The sequence below is a fragment of the Candoia aspera genome, chromosome 18, assembly GCF_035149785.1.
Source record: "Candoia aspera isolate rCanAsp1 chromosome 18, rCanAsp1.hap2, whole genome shotgun sequence".
Taxonomy (NCBI): domain Eukaryota; kingdom Metazoa; phylum Chordata; class Lepidosauria; order Squamata; family Boidae; genus Candoia; species Candoia aspera.
The window spans coordinates 1574723-1599580 of record NC_086170.1 but is presented as its reverse complement, the minus strand read 5'-3'; the positions used below and the strand labels follow the sequence as shown (position 1 = coordinate 1599580).

Sequence of the window (24858 nt, the reverse complement as noted above, 5' to 3'; positions counted from 1 at the left end):
AGGACCTCAGGCTGCAACGTTTCACAGCAAGCTTCATAGAGACAAGCTCTAAACTCAGGCTGCTGTTTGCTTTGAGAGATTAGGGTGGGAGAAAACATTGCCCTAACCCTTCCAGCAATTTCCTAGGAGCAGATGTTGTTTTAGGAGGACTGCTCCCCTCCACCTTACTCTAGACCGAGTCTGTGATACGGTTCTGTGCAAATGGCCGGTGAACGAGGAAAGAGATGCCGGCAGCTGCTGCTGCAATATTTTCTCTCGATTTTTCAGGCGCCTTCAGAAGTGCGAGGGTTCACAAGCCAGAAATGTGGACGCTGTGTTTTCATGATGTTGCAGAAACGGGCGTCCTCTTGGGCCCACTTTTTAAAACAGATTTTTCTGTGGGGAACCCTTTTTGGCCATGGTGTAGCTTTGCAAGATGGTGCTGATGCTCCTAAGTTAAAAAAGAAACGCTCTTGAGATTCGATGGACTCACAAGCGTTCATCGATCTTTAATATTTCATCTTTTTGTCCAGACTTAGTCTTTCCTTAAGTGGACCAACTTCCTGCCCAGCAGCGTCCGCCGGTGGGTATCCAGGCTGTTAGTATATTTCTGTAAATAAAACCTTTTAAGAAGACAGATTCGACGCAGTTTCTGCAGTTCAGTAGAGTCGCAGTATTCACATGGCACTTCTCATATTGAAGATTTGTTTTATGCCTACCCTGCGGCCTGTGTTGCTCTTTCTTCCTTCCTTCCTTCCTTCCTTCCGTTCTTAATGTTCAGGCCTTAACATTTTGCAAAAGATAATTCTGCACTACTTATTCTGAGCACGGTACCGTGGCTTCCTTTGTGCAGCTCAGTTACTCTTCTTTCTTTGAGGCAGAAAATGACTAAATGACATTCAGGCTCTGGGGCTGGATCTAGCTCCTCTGCCCTTTCTCCCCGGAGGTCCTAGAATCACTCCCGACTCTTCCAAACACCGCTGTGTTTCAAGGATGCAGCTGCTGAATAAAACGCTGGTATTTTGTTCAGACCATTCTCCTGCAGGGAAGATACCTCTGGCTAAGAAATAGCATGAGCTAAAATGAGAACTCTGAAGAGGAGAGGTAAAGAAAATGTTTCCGTTTAAGCTAATTCATGGCCTCTGGGCCTGCCTCGCTGATACCTCAGGGGCGTTCCTTGGGAATAAGGCTCTGTCGGAATTCGATTCTAGGCCTGGAGTCATCAGTCTATGAGGGCTGGGGAGTCACACGTGGAACAGTGAGGGCCTGTTGTGGGCGCGCTCTCAAAATGGCTGCGGTTGAGGTTACCGAAAGGAAATGTGTGGGGTTTTTCATCAGCCCCTCTAGTTCCCTGAGGTGCTGCCTGTCCTTTGGAGGAAAGCAGCAGATGGATCTCCTCTCAAAGCATTGACGGCGGGCGCACACACATCCTTTTTATTTTCTGACAATGCCCGTAGGAGATCCAGAGGCATTCTTAGAAAGATGATGACAGAGGCCAGTGCCAGCTTTCTATTTATTATTATCATTAGATTAAAACCATCTTTAAAAAACTGAACCCCTGTGGGGAAGAGAGTCTGGCAGCAGAGGTACCCGTAGGCCCTGGCATCAGTGGGAGCCCTCTTGTTTTATGTCCTAGGCAAACCTGGCCCAAAATTAAACTGTCATGACCCTGATTAACCCAAGCTCCTCCCTGATGCCTTCCAGATGCTTTGGAGTTCAGGTGCTTAGCCAGCTCTCCTTTTGGTCATCCTGGTTGGAAGTTTTGGCAGTTGAGGTCTGGCCTACCTGGAGGCATCAGGGATGTCTGCAGGAGAGGACTGGGGGAAGAATGCCCTGCTAGGAAAGTCTGTGCATAATGTTCCTGCCATAACACATACCCAGTTTCCTGCTTAGAACAGCTACCAAAACCAAGCCACTGTCAATTAGGCAAGAGCTTGGGCGCCAGCTTGGCTCCCAAATGGCTGGGGAAGCAGCTTTCTTTTATTAGGCAATAATGCCTGATTGCTGTTACTGAATCCAGAAGCATGCCTCACAATTGGGCAAATAACTCAGCGGAATAGAAGAGTGGGCATGTCTTGAGGTTCCCTTCAAGCTATTTGATGGCTCTGAGACCCTCCTCCTGGTGCCCTACTTACGGGGCAGACTCTTGGGGGTTTTATAGCACCAGGTAAAGCCATCTAAGTTTCATCGGCTAAGGGCAGGGCGTACAAACAACCAGCGTCCTATTATCCAAAAGGTAAACATGGCTGTGGGAGCCGCTGGGTCAAAAACCGGTCTCTCCCACACGTTGGGTGCACGGTGTGGAAGGCAGTTCCCCTTTCACAGCCGGAGTGCCGTGTTTCTGTATTGTGTGCACTCAGATTTAGTCCCTCTGTGTGTTCTCTCTATAATGGCAACGGAAGTTTGCTTTCCTCTGAGCTGAGTTTGTGCTCTCTGAAGCCAAGTTGCATTTTTTGCTTGCTTTTCAAGACAGGAGACCAGCCCACCAGCCCCTCTGATTGATCCATATGTTGCAGAAACCTCTTGACAGATGCCCTTAGCCCTTCAGAGGGCCTTTTCACGTTCATCCTGTTCGTCACCGTTCTGATCTGCCTCTTGAAAAATGCTGTGGAACTATAAAGTTTGGGGCTTCTGTGGCAGCTCAGATGGCTCTGACAAGAAACCGCTCTTTGGGTGATTTCGCTGTGGTGTTCCCGTTCTCCAAGCAGCCTTTGTTTCCATAGGTGGCCTCTCCTGGAAGGTCTTTCCTTTTGAGAGACACGTGGGGTGGACCTAATGCAGAGAGGTATCCGTGTGACACTTTTCGTGAGAGGCCCGAAAAAGAAGCGGGTCGTAGAGCTCAGCGTGCGAGAGGAGAGGGCAGCGGTGCTGCTGTGCTGTAACAAAGGAGGTGGTTCAGAGGGGGTCTTCCAAAGCAAAACATCTTTGCAGGAGATGCTTTAATAAATCAAAGATGCTTTATCTTGGCTCATGTTCACAGTTAAACTCCGCACTTTAGATCTCTCCGTCCTGGAGCGACTGGAATTGCAACAATAGATTCATTTTGAACTTTCCTTATGCGCCTTCCCTCCTGGAACAAAGATGTGCTGGGTGGAAATTTGCCAGGCACAACCCAGTCCCAAATTAGGATCCGAAGCCCCCACTGGGTTGGTCTGCAAAGCGCCGCTCTCGCCGTCTCGTCCTGTGCTGGCTCACGTTCTCTTCCTCCAGAACAAGGAGAGTTGCCCTGCCTGGGAGCAGGAAGATATCTGGTTGAATTGGCTTTGGCAGATGAGACACCTGGCTAGGGTGGGTCTGAGAAATGCTGTGTACACTTATAAAAAGAAAAGAAAGTAAGTTAAGAATTGGTAAATGATTCAGGCTCAAAGATAAGAACAGCTTATGAACTGGAAATATCGTTTAGTTTTTAAAATCTCTTTCTCTGTCCAATATGACCACTGTATTCAGTATGATGCATTGTCAAGCATATAATCATGAGGGCTAGTAACTTTAAATTGCATTTACAGTTCAAAAGTTACCAAAAAGACTTACCAGTTCCTCTCTTTTTCATATTTATAGTCATTTCGTTTTCCCCGTCATGGGAAGGACGAAGGGGATCCTGAAGGTCCTGGAGTCTCCCATCTTTCCCCAGACATTTTGCTTGGAAAAATGCTGAAGAACCTTTAAAAAAAAATCTTGAGCAAAACAAAATACGTTGAGCGTTGCTGATTTCTTGTCTTTTGTTTCTTGACAGTCAGTTTTGTCAGACTATTCACTTGTCCTTGTATTTCTATACTGCCAGGGACTTGATACTGAGGAACTAGAAATGTGAACTTCTGACATTTCCTTTCCAAGGAATTCTGTTTTTGGTTTTGCTGTCAGATAGGAGAGAAAAAACATTAGCCAGAAGGGGCCAGTTTGGTATAAGAATGGTTTCATGCTTTTGCGTGGTTTTTAAAGATCTTCTCTATTGACAGTGTAGAAATGCACCATTGGACTGCTCTTGAAGTTTGCTGGAATCCAGCCCCATGGTGACAGAACATTTCCAAGTTTGAAGCCCAGTTCCTGAGTTGTAGGAAAATGCTGAAGGAAGCAGCTGGTGCGACTTGATCCTTCCCCCTCTTCCAATCTGACTTACCCTTTCCAGCTGGCCCTGCTGGGGCAACCATTCCCACGATCCCAGTGTCAACACCTGACACTACAACTGTATAGTCAGCATTTAGAAAGCGAAGGGGGAAGCAACGGGAAGCAGTGACAATATCGGGACAGAAGGGCCCCCTTCCTGGGCTTTGCTGCAAGAGCTGCATCTCTGTGGGCCAACTTAACCAGCATTTTTCTTTGGGGACTGGGAGGCAGAGGGATGAAACAGAGAAAGTAAGAGGGGCAGGCTCCTGTTTTGAGAATGGGTCAGGAAGTGGGGGTTCCCAGGATACCCCCAGTCCAAGTCACGCTCATAGAAGGTTGGCGTTGAGGGGGAGGTGACATATTCCTTGACATCTAAGCTGGCAAGCTATGATTTGCACTTCTGCCTCAAGCCATTGCTTTGAACTGGATTTGCTTGTCTTCGTAGGATGCAGAAGGAGAAATTAGAGAAAATAAGGGAAAGAGGAGAGACCTCCTCCTATTGCTCTTCAGTGCTGGAGCATTCTTCTTTAACAGGGTGCCTGGTTTGGTGCCCATGCAAATAAGCCTGCAGAAATGTAGCTTGCCTGCTGTCTTAACCTTTCCATTTCTTGTGGTACATGGTGAGCTTTTCACTTTGCAAGAGGCTTCCTTTTCTGATTGCCTGGAGGCTGTTCCTAATTGTCCTAAGCAAAGAGGTGTTACAGATCTGTTTGGGGGTGGTTCAGATCCAGCCAAATGGCAGATAAAAATAGATCGATCTGTGCCAGGGTATCTTGCCATCTAGCAAAGCTGTGAACGTTTGCATGAGCACTGGCCTCCAATTCTTAACACCTTTGTTGCTCCCACAGGCATTGGGGCTGTAGAAATACAAACCTGTAACCCTCAAGAGACATACCAGGGCTTGGTGGGCGAGCTGAAGTGCCTTTTCCCCTGGCCGAAAGAGTCCTGTGGGGACCCACCTCTGCTGTGGAGGTATCCAGAAGTCTGTTTAGGGCGCTCTAGGGCTCCCTGCAGTGGCTCTGCAACCTCTGAAGAATATCTGCTGAAGAGTTGGCGCTCAGACTTGGTGGATGGCTGCCATTTCTGGCTCCTGTGAAAGAGGAAATATGGAAACCATTTGCTAATGAGGGACAGTGCCCTGGGAGTTTGCGATGCCTTACAGTAACAGCACTGCAGGCAACGGTTTCTTTTTTGGCATCGAGCAGCTGAGCTCTCCTGGGCAGCAGAGGGGGGAATTCCAGCCCGGTCTTCGTTTGCAAAGGCAAACAAAAGTTGTCTTCTCTCTTGGTAGGCACTCAGAATCCATTTATGCACGTGCCCCATTTTGGTCTTGGTGGAAATCTTCTGCATTTACTTCTTTTGGTAACATATCTGCACATTCTTGCTTTGGCTTGGAGTCAGATTTTGAAGGAAGAATGAAAGTAAAGAGCGAAGCCCACTGGCTGTTTTGTCCTGCCAGATGAAAGCAGTGCCCACCACTCTCTCTTCGACCTTTGCTGTAGTCATAGGAAGTTTTGATGGCTGGGTGGGGACAGGGAAAGACTGCTCTGTGCTGAATTACAATGCTATGAAGGACTGTGGTGTGGTCTTCCGCAAAGAGTTGTCCCCTGACCCATCCTGTGCATTGGTTGAATCTCTGCCTGCATGGAGAGCTCGACCCAGTCCCTCGAGGCATAGTCGATCCCATCCCGGTACTGGTGGACTTTGTCCCCCATGTGTATGCAACCGGGGCTCAGCTTATTGCCAGAGTCCTAGCTTTGCACACTCAAGACTCTAGTTTCCACCCCAGCATCTGTTTCTTCTCTGGTGATGAGAGCAGCCCGCCCCACCAGTCATCAACTTGAATTTAGCAGCTTTGTGTGTTTGCTGGAAGTAACTAAAGTCTCTTTCCACCTTTTCGTTTTTTCTCCACAGAGCGAACAGCAGCTGGACTGTGCCTTGGATTTGATGAGGCGTCTTCCTCCCCAGCAGATAGAGAAAAACCTCAGTGACCTGATTGATCTGGTGAGTACGTGGGCAGTGAACGCAGCTTAGGCTTGATCTAAATACGGGACCCTTCCACGGTTTGCATCAGCTAGCGGAAACAGCTCCCAAAGGCTGGCCATTCTTAACGCTTGGAGCCCTCCCAAAGTGTGGGATAACTTCTCAGGCAGCGTGGTCCCTTCTGGGTATTGTACCCCCAGCACAGCTACAGGGGACCAAGTTGGGGTGAGCTGAAGGACGTGGCGATGTTCTCCCTTAGCTGTTCTTTGAGGTTTGGGATTGTGGGAACGTGGGGCCCCGGGCCTTGGTTTCTCTGTAGCCTTCATCCCTGCCTTGATCTCCAGAGTCCAGCAAGTGAGTCCCCCTCCCACCAGCCCCTTTCAAAATGCTGTCCTACTTAAAGGTGCTTGCCTCACTCTGCTTGGGCTAGAGAGTGAGGCTGTGGAGGGCCTTGGCCCTGTTCCCCGGGAAAACTCAAAATCCAGGGTGGACCCCAGAGCTAGCTCTGTTTGAGGTGGTGGCCCCACTGTAGCTGTGTCTGCGAGGGCACGCAGGGCCCCTCCTGTGTTATTTTTTTTCTGCTTAGCTAAGGGAGAAGAGCAAGGCCTGCAGAACTCATTGCTCTGAGTTTCTGTAGCTGGGCTGGTTTTTGTAAGGACGGTTGTACCCGTCTCAGTGACGCCCCCACCAGGCAGGTCTTGAGACAGCCTGGTGAAGAAGGCGGACATCTTGTGTCTCTCCTCTCTTCCCAGCTTCAGGAAGGCCACTGAGGTTGTCTTACAGAAAGACAGACTCCCTTCAGGGTTATGTAGCTGGGACCCCAAAGATCAAACTGGACACCGGCCGCTTAGTGCCAGATTCCCCCAGGTCCTTGTGGCAGCTGTTCATGGGCTTGCCAGATGTGATTTGTGCTGACCGGGGGAAAGGTCTAACTTGAACATGAAATGCAAGGGCAGGGCAAGGTGGCAGGTGCAGCCCCTTCTGGGTCAGCGCCCCAGCCCCCGGCGAGCAAGCGTCCTCACTCGCTCATTAGCCGAGCCGTCTTTGGCTGCTTCCAGTGGCTGCCGAGCTTGTAATTAGAGTTCATTAGCGCTCTTGTCACTCAAGGGGCTCTCTGAAGCCCTGCTGGAAAATGGAAGGGAGACCATGAGTGCTGGTCCTCCGGCATGGGGAGGAACGCCAATGATTGCCAAACAAGCAGCTTGGCGTCTGGGGCAGCGGAGGAATTTAGAAAGCGCTGTGGGGGGACAGGGCTTACAGATAGTAGGGGAACTGGAGACTGCTGCCGTTCAGGATAAGCGATTCTGCAAGCGGAAAGTGGCTGAACCTCCAGGCGTGATTAAGCCACCGTTTTCTCCTGTGCGGATTCCTAATACACGCTGATTTGTGCCCTCTCTCTATGTGTGTGACCGAGACACACACACACAGCTTATTATTATATGTGTGTGTTAATCGGGCAGTGTTGTAATTTGGCTGTGGTTTTGTCTAAGTAAGGGGAGAGGCAGGAAGCAGAGGACCGGGGTTTGGGAGCATTCAGGACGCTGGTTTGTGTGCACGCCACACTCCCCCCCCCCGCACCTGAGGAACCAGGACAGCTGGCCGTGGATCTGGTCTGAGTCACTGCTCCACCACTTTGTCTCGGGAAAATTTTGTCTTGGAGGTCCACCCGGCTGCACTTCTTTAAAACCCAGCGTTTCTCCTCCAAGTTAGGCCACCCCAGCTCTAAGCTGCCCGCTGTGGAAGTTCTTTGGACCCTTCTAGAGCCGTTGTTGGTTTACCTAGCGCTGCCCCTTGGCCATTTGCACTCTTGCGAAAAGCACAGGAGCCGTAGAAGAGAGACTGACTGAGGCAGCAGACTGAGGTTGCTTGCTTAGCTGGTGGAAGGTTTGAGATTTGACGCCTGTCACTGGGCTCCAGGGAGCCATTGGTGGGGAAAGCCTTCCCTGGCTCGAAACCCAGTGGTGGTGCTTGGAAGGAAAAAAGAACCACTCTCTGCCCCGGTGTAATCCATTTTCCTGGATTCACAGCCTTCCAAGAAGTGACAGCGCCGAAGGTCCCTCCATTCCCTTCAGTGCCATTGTTTCTGAGGGAGGATTTCACAAAGTCTCATGGCAGGCAGACAGGCAGGACAGATGCTCAATGCCTTCACCTGCCAGGCCCTCACTCGGGCGGTCTCAGCCTCCTGACCCTGAGGGCTAGGCCCTTGAAGGCTCTTAGTTATTCAGGAAATAAGATCTGGTGCCCCAAGTTGCATTCTCTGCTCTTTGAGAGTTGCTGCACAAACAGCTGCATGCCTTAGCCGGGGAGGAACAGAAGCCACGTAAAAAAAAAAATATGGTCAGGTTTGCACAGCTGCAGCCTTAGATAGTTAATAGTCAGGTTGTGTGCTTGGAGAAAAAGTTGGGCCTCTGGTTCAGGAGGACTAGCCACTGGAAGAGCATGGGGAGTTGCCCAGGGGCTTGTGTTCCCTCCAGCTTTCAATTTTTTCAACACCTCAATGGGAAGAGATGGCCGGCTGGCAGCTTTCAGAAGGAGGCCTCAGACTCCTCTGAGAGACCTTGAGCATGGCGCAGTAGCTGTTTCTCATATGCTGGAGCAGCTCCTGAGCCTCCAAATTGGGGGTCCTTGGCTGAAACAAGGGCCCTTGGCAAAATTCACTTCATCTCCCCTCAGCTCAAGCCAGTTTTCCACTCCGCTGTAAAGGGAAAAGTCTTCAGCTTAGAGAAGACGTTAATTTTAGGACCTCTTAGTATAAATGCGCCCAGATGGGGTGGGTTATATATTGGAACGCAAGCCACCTTTTAAAAAATGGAGCTGGAAAGCTTCCCTAAGACCATTTGACCAGATCTTTTTGGACCTGTTCAGAATGGATCAGCCTCTAACCCCTCCCTCCCATCTGGCCAAAATAAGCACATATTTTTACAGTCGGTTACAGCCGGTGAGCAGGAAGGAATGTAGGCAGTTAGCCCTATGCATGCATGCATGCATGCATGCATGCGTTTGTTTGTTTGTTTGTTTGTTTCTATCCCACTTTTATCCTTTTTATAAATAACTCAAGACGGTGAACATACCTAATGCTCCTTCCTCCTTCTCTTTTCCCCACAACAGCAGCCCTGTGAGGTGGGTTGGGCTGAGAGAGAGGGACTGGCCCAAGGTCCCCCAGCCGGCTTTCCTGCCTCAGGCGGGACTAGAACTCTCAGCCTCCTGGTTTCCAGCCCGTTGCCTTAACCACTAGACCAAAAGTTAAGTGTTGGTTAAACACAGAACTGACATTGCAGCATCAGAATAATTCTGTGCAAGAGCAGATTTAGAGACGGCGTTTTCCAGATAACCCTTTAATTTGCCGAGAGTTCTGTTCGGTCCAAATGAGCACCGACCACTTGGAACGGCATGTTGGCAGGCCGGGCGCGTGCGGGAGGCTGCAGCAGAAGATCAGACAGGTCTGTCCTGTCAGTTATGTCAACGGAGCATGGAAAATCGTTTTTCTGCGGACCCCGTACGTGTCGGTGTTTTCATCCCATGATGCATAATTCTTTCTCTGAGGGCGAGGTTCCCTCCACAGATTCCTAGTGGAAGCCAAGGAATAGTCTCAGCAGGAGGCTTGCAATTTCCATCTTGGGGTCCTGCATCTAATCGGGGGCTTCAGAAAGTTGGCTTGCGGCAGCTTAAACACTCCCAACTGCAATAGATTGTTTGTTCGCCTTTACAGTGCCACAACCCAGAGCAACAGAAGGGCACCAAGTTCAGAAGCTCTTCTCCAGTCCCTGTTGCCCCAGCCTCCTTCCTCTGGGCTTTAGGGGGCTGAAATTTTCTCCACAGGATCGGTGCTGGGGCGAGGGGAATATATTGCCAACATTTACCTGAAAGAACAAGAACGGACAGGTTCCCATGGCCTGCTGTAATCCCGGAGACCTGGCTTGACACACATCCCATCTTGATGCTGCCCGGTTCATGAATCTTAATTTAGCCTCCTGGCATCCTGGCTTTAGAGCAGGAAGCAAAGGCTCGGCCAGCTGCTCAAGAAAGGTGTTTGGTTTCTGACGGTACACAGGTGGCCGCTTGTCTCCCTGGCTGGAAAGATGGCTTAGTTTTTAATTAAAACTCTGTCCTAATACCTGGTTCATTAACTCTAGCTAGTGTAGCGTGGCAGGGGGACAAGGAGACTCTTGTTCAGCGTGGGCTGTTAGCAGGGCAGGTTGTTCTTTCAATTTGTCTTCCTTTTTGTCCAGGCCTGATCTCCCCTCCCTCTTCAGAACATAGCCATTCTTTTGTAGCCTTGTTCCAAATAGTGGTCCCATTCATTCTTAGAAAGCCTGGTCTTTAAGGGATTCAGGTCTCAGGTTTTGGGGTGGTCCCCAAATCCCCCCCTTCCCAAGCTGTGGGGTTCATGAGATGGATCCACAAGGCAGCAGATCTGCAAGACCTCTTTGTGGGTGTGCATGCGAACCCTCTTCAGTTACCCCTTCAATAGGCATACTCTTCACAGGAATACCTAGACTAGCAAGCCGTTTGACCCCTGTCAGTGTAATAGGTAGTTCGTCCTCCCACAACTTTTCCTCCTGTTTCAAAAAAGAGCCTGGCAGGGAGGAAGAGAAACTTTTAATGAGATCTCCTTGGCTTTGAAGGAACAACACAGAGAAGCTTTAAAGCTTTCCTTACTTTTAGGCGACACTCACCTGGGAAGAGGCTTTTGACCATGTCCGTTAGTTGGTCAAACATGCCAGGGCTGTCCGCTCAAACTGTTGACCTCTCTCCAAAGCTTTAGATGGAGGGAGCATCACCTACCGGTTTTTTTCTTTAATCTTAAAGGGCCAGGTGCTGGACTTGGGATTTTTTGCATCCAAAATTAGTGTTTAGTTAACACACCCATTTATAAGAATGTGCATGTGTGAGAGAGAGGTGGGGGAAGACAGAGTTTAACTAACATGGCTAGCTGGGGAATTCTGGGAGTTAAAGTCGCCAAGGGTGAGAAACACTGGGTTAACTGAATACTAGGCTAAATTTTAGAAACTCAAGGCTTACCTATAAATGACTAACCTTTCACTTTTTCAGCTGTGCATATTTATTTCTGCAATATCACCTCTTTCTTTAAAAGAAAAAAAGCTAGGTAATTTTTTTCCCCTCTTAAAGTTAACTAGCAATGTTTGGCAGATTGCCCAGAAAGCTCATTAAACTCCATCCAGAGCATGAGCTAGTGGAAAAAATTAAGCTGCCATTCACGGTCAGCTTATTCTCTTAGCAGTTCTTAGATTTCCATTATAAATATTTACCATTTTTAAAAGCCCTCACCCCCTTCCAGGAATTGCTTTACAGCAAGTCTGGCAAGAAGCAGACGCTGTAAGACACATCTGCAGACATGCCTACGTTGAGCTTTACAAGACCACATGGGTGGCCGCGCTGATGGGACTGGGGTTGAGTTTGCGCGTTGCCCATGTGCAGCGTGCTCCGGTTGTCTAGAAGAGGGGTGCGGTGTGTTCCAATCACCGAATATCAGTCTGTTGATTTAAATCTCATTCTTTGCCCTTCCCATCAGATGTTGAGAAGGCCCCCGAACTGTGCCACTTGACCGCTCAGGGGAGACCCTTCTTTCTGCCTCTTCCTGGGTTTACAGAAAAGTCCTTTTCATTTCCTATCTTTGGGACCTCTGGTTCTTTGATCTGGTGGCTGTGATTTGTGCACTTGTGTTGATTGAGGATGCCTTACATTTTTTGGGTTGTTAACTATTCTGAGATGGGTGAGGCTGTTTTTTTATTTTTATTTTCTGGAAATGTAGCATTTTACACTGGATAACAGATGAAAGGAAAATCAGAATCCTGATTTATCAGATATGGGGATTTGGGGTAATGTCAGTGAAAGGATTGCAGAGTCTGTTCTCCTTTTGGGGTGAGTTGAAAGTTACATGAACGTGTATGTGAAATAAGAGCAGAAGGAAAAAAGTTGGCATTGGTTGGCTGTCTTTTATAGAGAAGTTGCCATTTGCTAATCTCTCCTCTCCCCCATTAAAATAAAACACATTTTATCTGCCTTTCGTCATCCACTGGAAAGCCGAGATCAAAGCCGAACTTAAAACCCAGTTTTGATAACAACAGTCCAGAATGGTAGCGCTAACCTCATCAAAGGGCCGGCGCTGTCTGCAGTGAGAAGCTGGCGGGGGGGGGGGGGTTACCAAGCAAGACCATTCTTCCCTACAAGCTAAAAGGGGAAGGTCTTTGGGAGGCTGGCCCCATAGAGGTGTAGCTGCTGGTCTTCGAAAACCATAGCAGGAGGGGGGCTGGTTTTCTGATGAAGGTCTGAATGGACAGGAATGGGAAAAGGGGGGTCGTGTGGCTCTTCTAAGGCCAAGCTGTTTTAGCTGGATGGGCCAAAGGTGGTGAAGATAACTTCAACTCAAGAGTGATGCATGTAGAAGCAAAATTTCCTGGCTGGTGTGCCCTGACTGTTCTTTCCCTGCCTGCTTTCCACCTCTTCCCAAGGTTCCCAGCCTTTGTGAAGATCTCTTGTCCTCTGTTGACCAGCCTCTGAAGATTGCTCGAGACAAGGTGGTGGGCAAAGACTACCTTCTGTGTGATTACAACCGGGATGGCGATTCCTACAGGTAGGGAAGGATCAAGGGTTCCTCTCCACAGGGCACCACTAATGTCCCCCTCTGGTTTTGACAGATAGGACGTGCGTTCCTTCTATTTCACCGGTTGGGGCTCTGAGGACCTGCCACCCCAGGAAGTCGTCTCAACGGAGGCAGGTGGACCAAAGAACACGGTTCATTTGCTGCAAGATTAAGGACACACGTTTTGCTAATTGATTGCTTCACAGACATAGAAGCACGTAGGGAGTCTTCTGGGGAATGAGGTTCCACTATATATCTACTAGGAATAGTACTGTATTATCTTTACACAAAGGTCAGCGAGGTCATGTGCAATAAGCGACAAAACAATCCTGTGCGCCCTCGTGCTGGACAAGCGAGACAAGGCCCACTCACCTCTGCACCCGCCATTGTGTGGAGGAGAAGGAGAATACCCGTTCGGGCCTGCGTCTGGGAAATGTCAGCAGCCATGGCCTCTGGAGGAGGACGGCCGACCCTTTTGATATAAAAATCCGAGCCTCTTCCCACAGCCCCCTTTTCTCTGTACTCGCCTTGCCTTGCTTTTAACCTCCTTCCTGGAATTCTGCGTGGGGGTAATGCTTCCAAGCGACTGGCTGAGAGGGTTTTCTGCAACAGGAACTGTGTTTGAAGATAGGCTGGCTAGAAGCTCCATGTTCTCTCATCCCGGGCAGGGCCCGTCCATCTGTCTTTCCTCAGACAGCCTCCCTAAAATGTGCTTTGAGCACTTGCTTGCTATAAAAGCGCTTTTTGGGGTAATGCAATGGATTTTTGGTGGATAATGTTACTGCTGTAGCCAGCATTTTTTTTCCCCTTATCCTTTTTATGAGGAGTGTGTCTGTTTTGCAGGCCAGGAAAGGGCTGAGTTGGGGCCGTGTAGGTCTGGAGTTTCATGCCCAGTGCTTTGTAGGCAAGACCTGCTAACTGCATCTCTGCCTTATCAAAGGAGATGGGGATAGGCATGGAACTTGAAGCACTTTTTAGTGGTTACCTGGCTCCATATACAAGCGGAAATCCTTAAATCACAGCAAAAGAATTAACTTTCTGTTCCTAAAAAAAATGCTTAAATAAAGAAAAGCTCAATACTCTGCCCTTTTGCGAATTATTTGGCACAAGTCCCAGTCCTTATGATTTGAAAATACGTATTTTAACTGAGTCTCTGCTGCTCCCTCCATACGGTCTGTAAATGCTTCAAGAGGTACCCAATAACCGTTAAAACCATTAAATGTACAAACGTACGCAGCTAATTAAAAACAGTAAAATCTACAGAGCTCGCAGCTTGGGAAAAAAAAAATCCAGGCCATTTGTTTTGGAGGAGCCATCTATTAAGTTGGGCGGCTGATAAACTGTGTGCCCATCAAGGTATCTCGTGTGGGGAATGCCCAGGTCCTGACGATGCCCAGAAAAGGTATTTTAGGGGACATATTTCCTATCTGCCGCTTCGTTCCTTCCCTGCATCGTACGTGAGGCTGGGTTCCCTGTCCCATCTCTGAATTTAATGGAAGAAGGGTAAGAGGAGGGATTGGCTGCACTGCTCTGGGCTCAGCAGGGCGAGAGCACTGTTTTCTTTTCTGCAGCGCGCCCCTCCCCTCCCCTCCCCTCCCCTCCCCTCCCCTCCCCTGGCCTGCTTCCAGCCAGCATTAATGCAGTTTCCTTCCCGCTTCAGATGCAGCCCATTCCCATGCACACCTAGGCCGGGCCATAAGCCCCTGCCCCAAGAAATCCACATTGGGTCGCCACGCCAGTCCCTGCTCGACAGCTGCACAGTCAGGAGGGGGATTCTTTTGACCCGTGTTTTTTTCGTCCTTCCGCAGGTCACCCTGGAGCAACAAATACGATCCACCGTTGGAAGATGGCGCCATGCCTTCGGCTCGCCTGCGCAAGCTTGAGGTGGAGGCAAACAACGCCTTTGACCAGTACAGAGACTTGTACGTTGACTCCTTCTCTGGGGGGGGTGATGGCTGGCAGAGGGGGCCTGGCTCTTAGGGCAGGCGTGACTCCGGCTCGTTCCCTGAAGGCAGCGATTTTTAGGGAGCGAGATCCCGCCACGAAGAGGCCTCCCCTTCCGTAGAAGCCTGCTTGTCTTTGCAGTTTTGTGCTAGAAGCATGCAGACCTGCCTGCAGGAGGAAGCTCTCAGCACCCGGCCTTTCCTGAGGCCTCCATTCCGGTCCTGTCCCCCCTGCCCTCCCCAGTTATGGCATTGCAGACAAACCGAGCCAAAACTTAAGCCGGTCTTAAATGACAGGAAACAACCTGCTACCACAGGTTTGGAATGCCTCAAAATAATAAGCAGCGCTCTCCAGCAGTGGTGGTGGAAGGCGATTTCCTTTTCATCAGATTTAATCTTCCCCTTTGGCAGGCCACATCTGATGAAGGTGCTTTATTTAAAGTTGAGTTGCAGGGAAGATTGAGGAGGCTGGGTGCTTTCCCGAAGCTGCTAGCTCCCTTGTCTGTCGAAAGGGATCCAGCTTTAATATGGTCAGTGTTTAACTGGAGGATTGTAGCTGTGCCTGTGCCAGGTGTCCCCCCCCCCTGCGCCTTTTCTTTTTTCAAAGCAGTGAGTTGGTTCAGTGGTGGTGAAAGACCAGCTTGAATGTGCTTGCTCTGCTCCATGCTGGGTTTCTTCTTGTACCATTTTTAAACCAAGTGGCTTTTCCAACTTGGCCCTGAGCATTACTGCTGGCGTGAAATCCTCCTCTATTCTTGGTCGAGGCGAACCAATAATTTGAAATGGGTGGGTGGGCGAGTCACCCCTTCTGCCAGCTGCCGACTCTTTGCCACCTCTGTTCCTCGAAGCCCAGTGCCGCCTTTTCTGAGCAAACGTCCCCAATCTCTCTTGGCTGGGGCCGATGGTGGAAAAAAAGCAGGCCTTAAAGATAACGAACATTGTCGTCCCTCCCCCCGAAGTGGCCCTCTTCGTGCACGAACAGGACAGTCCCTGCAACTCCCTGCTCTTGAGACGGCTCACCAGCAAAGCCGGGGAAGAGGCAGGGCGGCCTGATCCCGCAGCCACGTGTGCTCTGACAACCGTGGAGGAGCTGAAATGAAAGGAGCTTGGGAATCTCCAGCAGCTGAGCCTCAAACTTGTCAGGGATTTAGCCAGCAGCTCTGACAGACAACAGAAAAGGCCCCCTGGAAACGCACTTCCACCCAGTCAGACCACGCTCCACCCGACTGTGCAACGGCAGGCTTCAGGACGGAGCTTTTCCAGGCTGCGCCGGAAACTCCCTGGTGAGCCCCCAAGGCTGCTGTTTGGGTCCCACCTCTGCGCAGTGGAGAGAATCCCCTGATCCAGGCTGTCTTTGCTCGGAAGAAAGAGCCGCAGCGTCCCCCCCCCCAAACTGGTATGGAGGCTTCTTGTTGCTGACCCCTTACTCTTCTCCCAATTTGCCCCTTGAGGCTCCCAGGATTTCAGAGGATGACATAAAGGACATTTTTAAAAAAGCCTTTTAATGGAGCCTGGCGGAACACACTTTATCGCGTTGTTCTAGTTATACGGACAACATCTGTAGGGCTGGCATCGTAGAGAATTTTAATCATCACTGATTTGATAAGTTAATTGTGAAAACAGGTTAGTTAGCGGTTACGGGAGAAACCGCCAACTTACCTTTAAAATGATGGTAATGCAAGATTTAAGCGTTACGCTGTGTGAACAGTTCACTGAACCGTCCTTTGGCGCTTGTCCTGGAACATGAGGGTCGGCCCACGCTTGCCAAGAAGGGAATTGGAGCAGAAATAAAACCGAGTTACGGCATCGATTAAAAACAAAGCCTCCTTTTTAGAGGCAGCTGCGTTAAGTAGGGAAGTGGGAACGGCCACTCGCAGCCCTCTGACGTTTCCCACGGTTTGATCAGCGGGCCTGGTTGAGGCCTGGAGGCTTTGGAACTTCTTGCCCCTGGATGTTTGGCTGCCCTCTGTGTGGGTGTTTAAGTGCCAGGCTTATATTTTAGGCAGGCTGTTCAAAGGTGGTATTCCTACCCTAAATATTGTGATCCTCAAGCCCCGTGACCCTCTATGGAAGCAAAGGTTGGACTTTGAAGGAGGAGGAGAAGGGCATTGACGCTTTCGAACTGGTGTTGGAGAAGACTCCTGAGAAGACTGTGGACAGCCAAGAAAACAGACCAGTGGATCTAGAATGAATCCACCCAGGGTTTTCACTCGAGGTGCCAGTGACCAGGCTCAGATGATCCTACTCCAGACACGTGATGTGAAGACCTGGAGAAGGCCCTGGGAAAGGCGGAGGGAAAGAGGAGGGGAGGGCGGCCCCCAGCAAGGTGGAGGGACTCAGCTACAGGGGCGAAGGGGGCACCGTTGGAAGACCTGAAGGACCAGGTTGGGGCAGACCGTCATGGAGAAAATCCGTCTGTGTGGCCACTGAGAGCCGACACCAACTCGATGACACGTAATCAATTCCGGCGGTGGAGGGGAAATCTGTCCAGCAAAGGGGAAAGGACTCTGCTCTTTGCAGTCAGGAATGGCCCGCGGGATTCTCTCAATAGCCGTTCTCTCACCCGGAGGCTGCACCAAACGCCTTTTAGGGTCACCCCTTCATCACTGTGATCCTGGGGCAGTTTTGTACCCCCGGTGACCTTGTGCCTTTTGTTGTCGTTTATAGACGCCTCGGCTCTGGTCAGGCAGAGATTTCTCCCCCACTCGCTCACCTTGGGGAATCCAGAGCAGCACGTGGCTGTGACTGGGCTGCCTCTGAGGGCACAGGCGTGCCCGTGGCCACAGGAATCCAAGCCTGAGGAGCAGCTGTGTGTCTGGAGGAGCTGAGCGGGGGAGCCTCTCCACGCCCCCTCACGCCTTTGCCTCTGCGGGGAAGGGGCTGCGAAAACAGTGATCCGGTTGCGGAATGTAACGATTCCTGATTGTTTAAGGAAGAGAGTGAGAAGTTGACTATGAAGGCCCCCCCCCCCCCGGTTGGAAAGACTATAGATTAATCAGCCTTTGGCTGGACAGTATGGTAGAAATGGGCTTTCGTCACAAAGTAAGTACGGCTGCCTTTTCCCATTCAAAAGGCCCTGTTTTTAATTAGTTCCTCGTTTACCGTGCTGTGAGACCATCCTGGACTTTCCCTTGGTCTTAATCAGCTTTTGCTCATTCAGAAAAAATCAGCCAAGTTGGTGAGCATTTGTTAGCTCCACAAAACGTCCTTTGGGCTCCAAGTTGGGTAGGACATTTCCCTAGTCTTGCTTGATTTGGGAAAGAAGAGGAAGCATATCCTGGAAGGTTTGTCTGGAGACCCCAGTTAGGGTTGCCCCGGATTGTTTAACGCTGGAGGTGTTGCAGGAGCAGGAAGTTGGTCGCAGACCAGCCGTTCTTCGCAGCGGGGGGGTGAGGGAAAGAGGCAGAGGGTATGGCTCGATTGTCCCAGTTCCCCGGTGGAAGCTCGGGCAGCTCCCATTTTCCATGCTGGCTGGGGAATTCTGGGAGTTGAAGTCCACACATCTTCACGCTACCAAGGTCGAGAGGATCCAAAGCCTACCCCCGCAACTTGTCGGACCCGAGGATACACCGTGGGTTTTGCGGCCGCAGCTCCCCATACCAAGCAGCCACGGGTCTGAGCCCTAAGAAAGGTCAGGTTGGTCTTTCCCCCACCACTGCCCTGGTCTTCCCTGGAAGCCGCTGGGTAATGCTTCACAAGGCATTCGAGGTGCAGATCTGAGGCAGACGACCCCCTGCTGTCATTCTCGGCGGCTCTCTGTGCTGTTCGTGTGGCCCTGAGCCTTGACCCGATTGATGGGCCCTGGCTGCGAGGAGGCCCCTCCGGAGGCCTCTGCCCAGCCTCCTGCCTTGTAGCTGCTGTGGATGTTCCAGGAGGAGGTGGGCAAAGGGGCTCCCGCCGTGTGGCATCTGAATCCACCCTTTGTTCTCCCAGGGCCGGCCGCTGCCCAGCTGCCGGCCAGATGTGCATTCTGGAAACTTACCTGGCACGGTGGCCGTGCGGATCTCACTGGTTTGGTATGTTTGCCTAAGGGCGCCTCGCACCTGTATGCGTGCCGGAAAGCATTTGTCACATGCCTGCCCAGAACCATAGGCCCCATTCCGAGGGGCTTTGCTTAAGTTACAGTGAGAAAGAGTGGAGTGAAAAGGAGGCACCCCGCTTCCCCTTCCTGGCTCTCCCCCACCCCCCGTCAGAAATCTGTGGGTTGATCTTTCTGGCTGGCTGGGTTCTTCCACTCTGCAAACCGCTGCTTTGCCTAGTTTTGCCTCCCCAGCCAAAGACACCTTGCAGACCTGCGCAGAAGAGCTGGTGGGCCTTTGGTGGGAGGAACCCCCCCCCCCACCAGCCAGCACCAAGACCCGAGCTCCGCAGGGCTAGGAACCGCAGGATGGCCGTGGGGCTGTTTTTCCTGGCCTTCAGCATCCCCTGGGGGCGTGAGGCCACGGCCAGCGCCAGCCCCAGGCCAGTTGGAAACAGCATGTTCGTATTTAAAATAATATTAATCCTAGATTTGAGTCATTCAAGGTACAAAGGCCATCCCGAGTGTTTCCATGTGTGCGCTTGCTTGTTCTGGCAAGGACCTTCCCCGGGTGGCTTTCTGTGGTCTCGGACAACCTTTAGCACATTCCTAAAATGTACCCACAAAAGCCTTTATGTGAAATCTCATAAATGGGAAGTGTATAAAAATCAGACCTCCTCCCCGCTTGGCTTGTTTCATGTCGTTCGGATTAGCGTACAGAAGTTGGGGGACGGGAATGTAAAGCTCTCGTGATATGCACCCCCTTCCGTCTGATTAAAGTTTCATCCTCTTGGCCAGCTGGTGAAATGGGTAATTGGAGGGAAGAAGTATTAGCTTTCAGATGATGTGCGTGTGTGTTTCCCCCCCCCCCCCCGAGTTAGAACAGAAAACTCAGTGGCTTTGGAAACGGAAAAAGCTCTGAGCGGAGAAGGGAATACCTCTCCTTTCCCTGCTTTCCCTCTGCTTGTGAAAGGTCCAAGGTTTGATCACACCCATGTTCAGGCTGGGGGGGCGGGTGTCCAAGAAGCCATTTCTGATCCCTGAGGACCAGGGATAAAGGAACAGATTCCTTTCCGATGTTTCAAACTACAGCTCCCACAATTCCTTGACTCTAGCCTGCCAGCTAGGGCTGATGGGATTGGGGTCTAACAGAGATGCCTTACCTCTGACACAGCAGGAGAGTGGGTCCAGGGGTCTGACTTCAGGGTGCTGTTCTGGCATTTGCATGTTGCAGACCCACAGCAGTAGCACAGGGCAAGGAAAGACAGATAGCAAGGTGCGCAGTTGTGGAAGGAAGGCTTAGTGCCATGAACCTCAGAGCAAGTCCATTGCAGCGCCCGGAGCAGCTGAACAGAGGCAGCTTGAATGGGGCTAAAGCAGGGCAGGGAATCCTGCAGAGGTGCCACAGGACGCTTCTCCTGCACACAAGCAATGTGTGCTCTGGGCTTCAAAAGCCTGCCTTTGCTACGCTCGTCCCTCTTTTCCACTGCCCGCTTTCGTTCCTGTTGGGAGCGGCTGATTGGCTTCAGACACTACCCTCCGTTCCAGCAGCAGACCTGCTGGGCTGGCATAAAGAGAGTTTCACCAGAGCTCAGACTGAGCCCCCCGGATCGCTGTCAGCCAGACAGGCTGGCCCTAATGCCCAAGAGAACTGTTCAGCCAGGTCAGCTCCCCGCAACAAGCAGCTTAGTTGGGCGGTATGGCAGAAAGAGGAAAGCACCGTTTCCCCCCCACTGCAGGTGGATGCGGAGGAATCCTGGTGGGCTGAACGTGTGCCCTTCCCCCAAGCCAGATGGCAGGTGGAAGGACGGCCCCCCCCTCTGCCAGTGATGTGGTCCCCAGGAAGTAAAGGGGCTCTGAGCGTAAAAGAGCATTGGCGGAGCCGGCCCACTTCTGCTCCCGTCGGTCTTGATTAGGCGGCCTTGCTGTAAAAGAGGTTCAGGGGGCCGGTGGGGAAGGGAGACCCAGCCTCAGCCCTGCTCTTTTTGCCACGAGAAGAGAAGGAAGGCCATAAAAACTGGTTTTAAGTTTCAGTTGGGTTTCCAGACTGCTGCTTAAACATTTGTTGCTGTTAATTGGACTCGGTGGGGTCCACCCAAGCTTGAGATGGGATCCTGCTGTTGGTGCAGAGGAATTGCTGTTCCTTTTTTTAAAAAAGTCTTCCCTAAGCGGAGACTTGAGAGCAGGGTGCTTTGCCTTCCTTCTGCCTGGGCGAATCTCTGTTGTATCCCAAGCCCAAATCCTTAAAGAAAAAGGTACACTTAAAATTGTGAAGGCAAACATTCCTAAGGGTAGGTATCTTGGCTCAGCTGTGCGGCAGTGTGAGAGCAGATGGTAGGACCTCGAAGGAGACGTTCCAGGTGGGCTAGAAACTTGCTTTCAAGTAAGTAGAAAAGAGACCAAACTCTTCACCCGATGCCACTTTCTGGGCTCCTGCAGCGTCGCCCCACACCGTCTGCGGCAGCCGTGTCCGGCCTAACCGCTTCCAGATGTGTCGGACGGCCCGGTTCCGAGAGGTCGCCTTGGCCTGTTCTGCCCCCAAGCAGGCAGGGCATCAATCTGTGTCTTTGTTTTGGCTGCAGGTATTTTGAAGGCGGCGTTTCCTCGGTCTACCTCTGGGATCTGGATCATGGCTTCGCCGGGGTGATTCTAATTAAGAAAGCCGGCGACGGATCAAAGAAGATCAAAGGCTGCTGGGATTCCATCCACGTGGTAGAAGTTCAGGTACAGCCCAGTCTCTCTCGCTTGGGAGGCAGACAGTGGTCCCTGAGCAAAGTAGGAAAAGGGAGGGAAGCCTTGTTAAATTCCAGGCAAGTAACAGGCACAGGTGCTCAGCCAGACAATGTGATATTGTGGTAGGCTGGTGGGCTTAATTCTGTGTCCCCCCGTCCAAAACCGCACCCCCTTTCCTCTCCTTAAGTCAGGACCCTGGTGGGAAAAGGGTCCTTAAGCAAAAGGATGCATGAGCTGTTGCAGAACCTCCCCTTCTGGGAGGAAGGGAGGCAGCAGAAGTAGAAGCAGAAGTGGACCCCCACATCTCTCTCCTCCCCAGGAAGGGGGCGAAGGGGTTCCGCCACCCCTCTGGCTTGGGGTCGAGTGCGCTTGGGTGAGCCTGGCAGAGGACTGGACCCTTGGGACACCCCCCTCTTTCTCTCCAGAGGGGGGAAGCAAGAGTCCCAAGGCCCGGCCGGCCTGGGCAACCGCGTGCTCCCACAGGCCGGCCGATCTTCACGCAGGCTTTCTCCCCTCCAGGAGAAGTCCAGCGGCCGCACTGCCCACTACAAGCTGACCTCTACGGTGATGCTGTGGCTGCAGACAAATAAGACCGGCTCGGGCACGATGAACCTCGGAGGCAGCCTCACCAGACAGGTACCAGGAGGCCCCCAGTCAGTGCTGTGGTTTCCAGGGGGTTGAGTCCAGCTTCCCGGTGGAAGGCGGGAGATGTGGCTGCAGCGCCACATAGAAATGGCCACGCTCTCTGGGATGTCTCTGATGGAAAGGTCCGGGAGCTTCTTCCCCCACCCCAGTGTCAGACTCCGCTCTCAGGCAGCAGGTTGTGAGTGCCGGACGCAAAAGTTATCATCTGCCCCGTCCCCTCTCACAAAAAGCGGGGAGACAAGCTCAGGGCCGGGACCGATGCCTCCCGGTTTGGACTGACGGACGCCTGCACCTGTTGCGTGGGGTAGGAGGCACAGCCCGCCAGGCCCACCTGGCACTGGAACGGCTTTTTCTTCCCTGGCGCTGCCCCTTGCAGCTTTGAGGCCTTCATATCTGCCGCCCCTGCAGAGAGCTATCCGTAGCGCCGCCCCCCGCCCCCCCCCCGCTCTTGCCAGCCAGCTCTCCGGCGGGGGATGGGGCCTTTGAATGCAGGAGAAGACAGGAGAAGCTCTTGAAGGGCCCCACAGCCTCTTCCTGTCTCCCCCACCCCCCTCCCCCCAGTGCAACAAAGGCCTTAATCTCCCATCTCCCCTTTGTATGTTAAAAATGACTGGGCCAGCTAATTGGAGCTGGCACCCTGCCACCATACAGGCTATTGCTTGCCTGGGAGGCACTCTGATTGAATTACATGCCCCGCCAGGCCTTGGTGATGCGATGCGCCCCCTCTGCTCTGGGGAGCCACAGGGCTTCGGCTGCCCCCCACACACCCCCGATCCCACGCCCAATCCCACCCTGTTGCAGCTCTTCAAAAGGGAGGGAGCATTCCAGAGGAGCCTTGCGTGACCTTTGCAGAAAGAGGTGGCCAAAGGGAGATCCTTTTGGGGCTGGCTCATCCTGGGCAGCTTTTGCCAACCGCGTCCTCCTCCAGAGGGCTGCTGGGCGCATCAGCCTTGTCCCCTAGGCTGGTTGGGAAGACTGGCTTCGACCGACCCACTTTCCTTCTCCCTCCTGGCAGGCCCCAGCCTGCTTCTGCTCGTCCTTCCTGGTCCACGGGCGGGTGAGGCTCTGTGGCCTGCATCGTCCTCTTCCTCAGCTTTCCCTTCCTTTCTTCCCAGATGGAAAAAGACGAGACAGTGAGCGACTCCTCTCCACACATAGCCAATATTGGCCGCTTGGTTGAGGTAAGCCCATCCTGATGGAGTGAGTCCTTCCTACAACGTAGACTGCGCTGTGGGCTGAGGAAATGGAGTGCCGCCTAGGTGAAGGGCCCCTTTGCTCCCAGCCTTTGGCCTTCGTGTTTTGCTAGTGGGCAGCTAGCAGCCAGTGAGCCAAATCAGCCCGAAAGTGTGTCTTATTTGAGGCCTCTCTGGGGCATCTACTATCTTCGCCAGCGCTTTTGCACAGTTGATTGCAAGAAATGCTCCTCGAGAGGAGCCCACCCCTTCTTTCATTTGCCTCCCGTGCGGGGACCTACCCATAGTCCACCTCCTGAGGTTTGTGCCTCGGTGCCCACAGGCCAGGATAGTTAGAAATTTGGGGAGCTGCAGTTGAAACGTGTGCAGGGCACCAGGCTGGGAAAGGCCAGCGCAACTGGGAAGAAACGGAGCCCTGTTTTTGCAGCTGCCTGCTGCCCCCTTGTGGCCGGGGTCCCACCTGACTTTTAAAATGGATAGCTCTGTCTGTGTGGTTCCCTGTTCTTACTCTCCCTTCCGTGCCAAAAATGGTTTGATTCTGCCAAATTGCAAAGCATCTTGCGCACAAGCAGAGCAGGCTTTCTCTTTAAAAAATGTGCAGAGGAGCCTGGAAGGAAGTTTAAAGGCTCACTGGGTTTCTTAGGCCACATGGAAGAGCACTCCGGCTGGAAGTTGTCTTTAATGGAGGGCCTGGTTTAAACCCTCAGCAACAGGCAGATGCTCTGCACGGGGCCTCGTATGAAGAGGCGGGCTGATTTTCTGTGGGGCCTGGAAGGTCTGGGCATCTCCTCCCTCTGCGGGCTTCTCTAATGGTTCTCCCTTCAAGGCCAACAGCCCCCCCCTTCACGAGCGCTCCCTAAAATAACAGGGCCTTGAAGTGACCAAGACTTCTCCCTCTTCCCTTCTAGGACATGGAGAATAAAATCAGAAGTACACTGAACGAGATTTATTTTGGAAAGACAAAGGACATTGTCAATGGGCTGAGGTAATGGATAGACTGCAGCACTGTGCCTTTTCCTCTTAATATATATTTCTCTCCCCTGCCCCCCATGAAGAACAGCCCTTGCAGGTTGGTTGGCTGCCTTACATTAAGCCCCGCCACCTTCCCCAGTCAGTCTGCATTGATTGGCTGACTCAGGAGGGGACGGGTAATCAAATGTGGGTCTGGAAGGGCTGTCCGAGATTCCTCTCTGCCGAAAGCTTCACTCTCCTTTTTCAAACGTGGCCCCGTCCCCCACAGTGGGATGGGGTAGATCTGTCCTGGCGCAGCCTGGCGCAGCCGTCCTTGCCCAGCAGCTTCCCTGTCACCTGTGCCTGGTGTTTTTGCCAGCCTTTCCTGCCTGCTTCTCCAGTTAAGCCTGCTGCTGTGGAAGCGGAGGCTTGGTGATAGTTTGCCTGGGAAAAGACATAGCATCCTGTTGGAAGAAGAGCTCAGGATGAAGAGCCACTGGCCTCCCTCCCTCCCTCCCTCCCTCCCTCCCTCCCTCCCTCCCTCAGCTATGAAATCTGTGGATTTTGGCACTGGAAGAAACAACTGGGCCCTGAACTTTTCCTCCTGTCTCCTTTCTCCGCTCTTGATATCCAGCCACTGCGCATTCTTCCTTGTTGCTCTCTGCCCTCTTGTCTGATCTTTTCTTTCCTCCCTCGGCTCCCTCT

General features: G+C 51.9%; 1 protein-coding gene across 3 annotated transcripts in view; it reads left to right on the top strand.

Moving 5' to 3' along the window:
• CAPZB (capping actin protein of muscle Z-line subunit beta) overlaps window positions 1-24858 on the top strand; it is a 33855-nt gene that overhangs the window by 7123 nt on the left and 1874 nt on the right. For all 3 annotated transcript variants that reach the window (XM_063317302.1, XM_063317301.1, XM_063317300.1), the window contains exons 2-8: window positions 5998-6087; window positions 12540-12661; window positions 14479-14592; window positions 21214-21355; window positions 21884-22000; window positions 23125-23190; window positions 24111-24187. In XM_063317302.1, the coding sequence (XP_063173372.1) occupies window positions 5998-6087; window positions 12540-12661; window positions 14479-14592; window positions 21214-21355; window positions 21884-22000; window positions 23125-23190; window positions 24111-24187 (728 nt within the window). The remainder of the gene's footprint in view (window positions 1-5997; window positions 6088-12539; window positions 12662-14478; window positions 14593-21213; window positions 21356-21883; window positions 22001-23124; window positions 23191-24110; window positions 24188-24858) is intronic.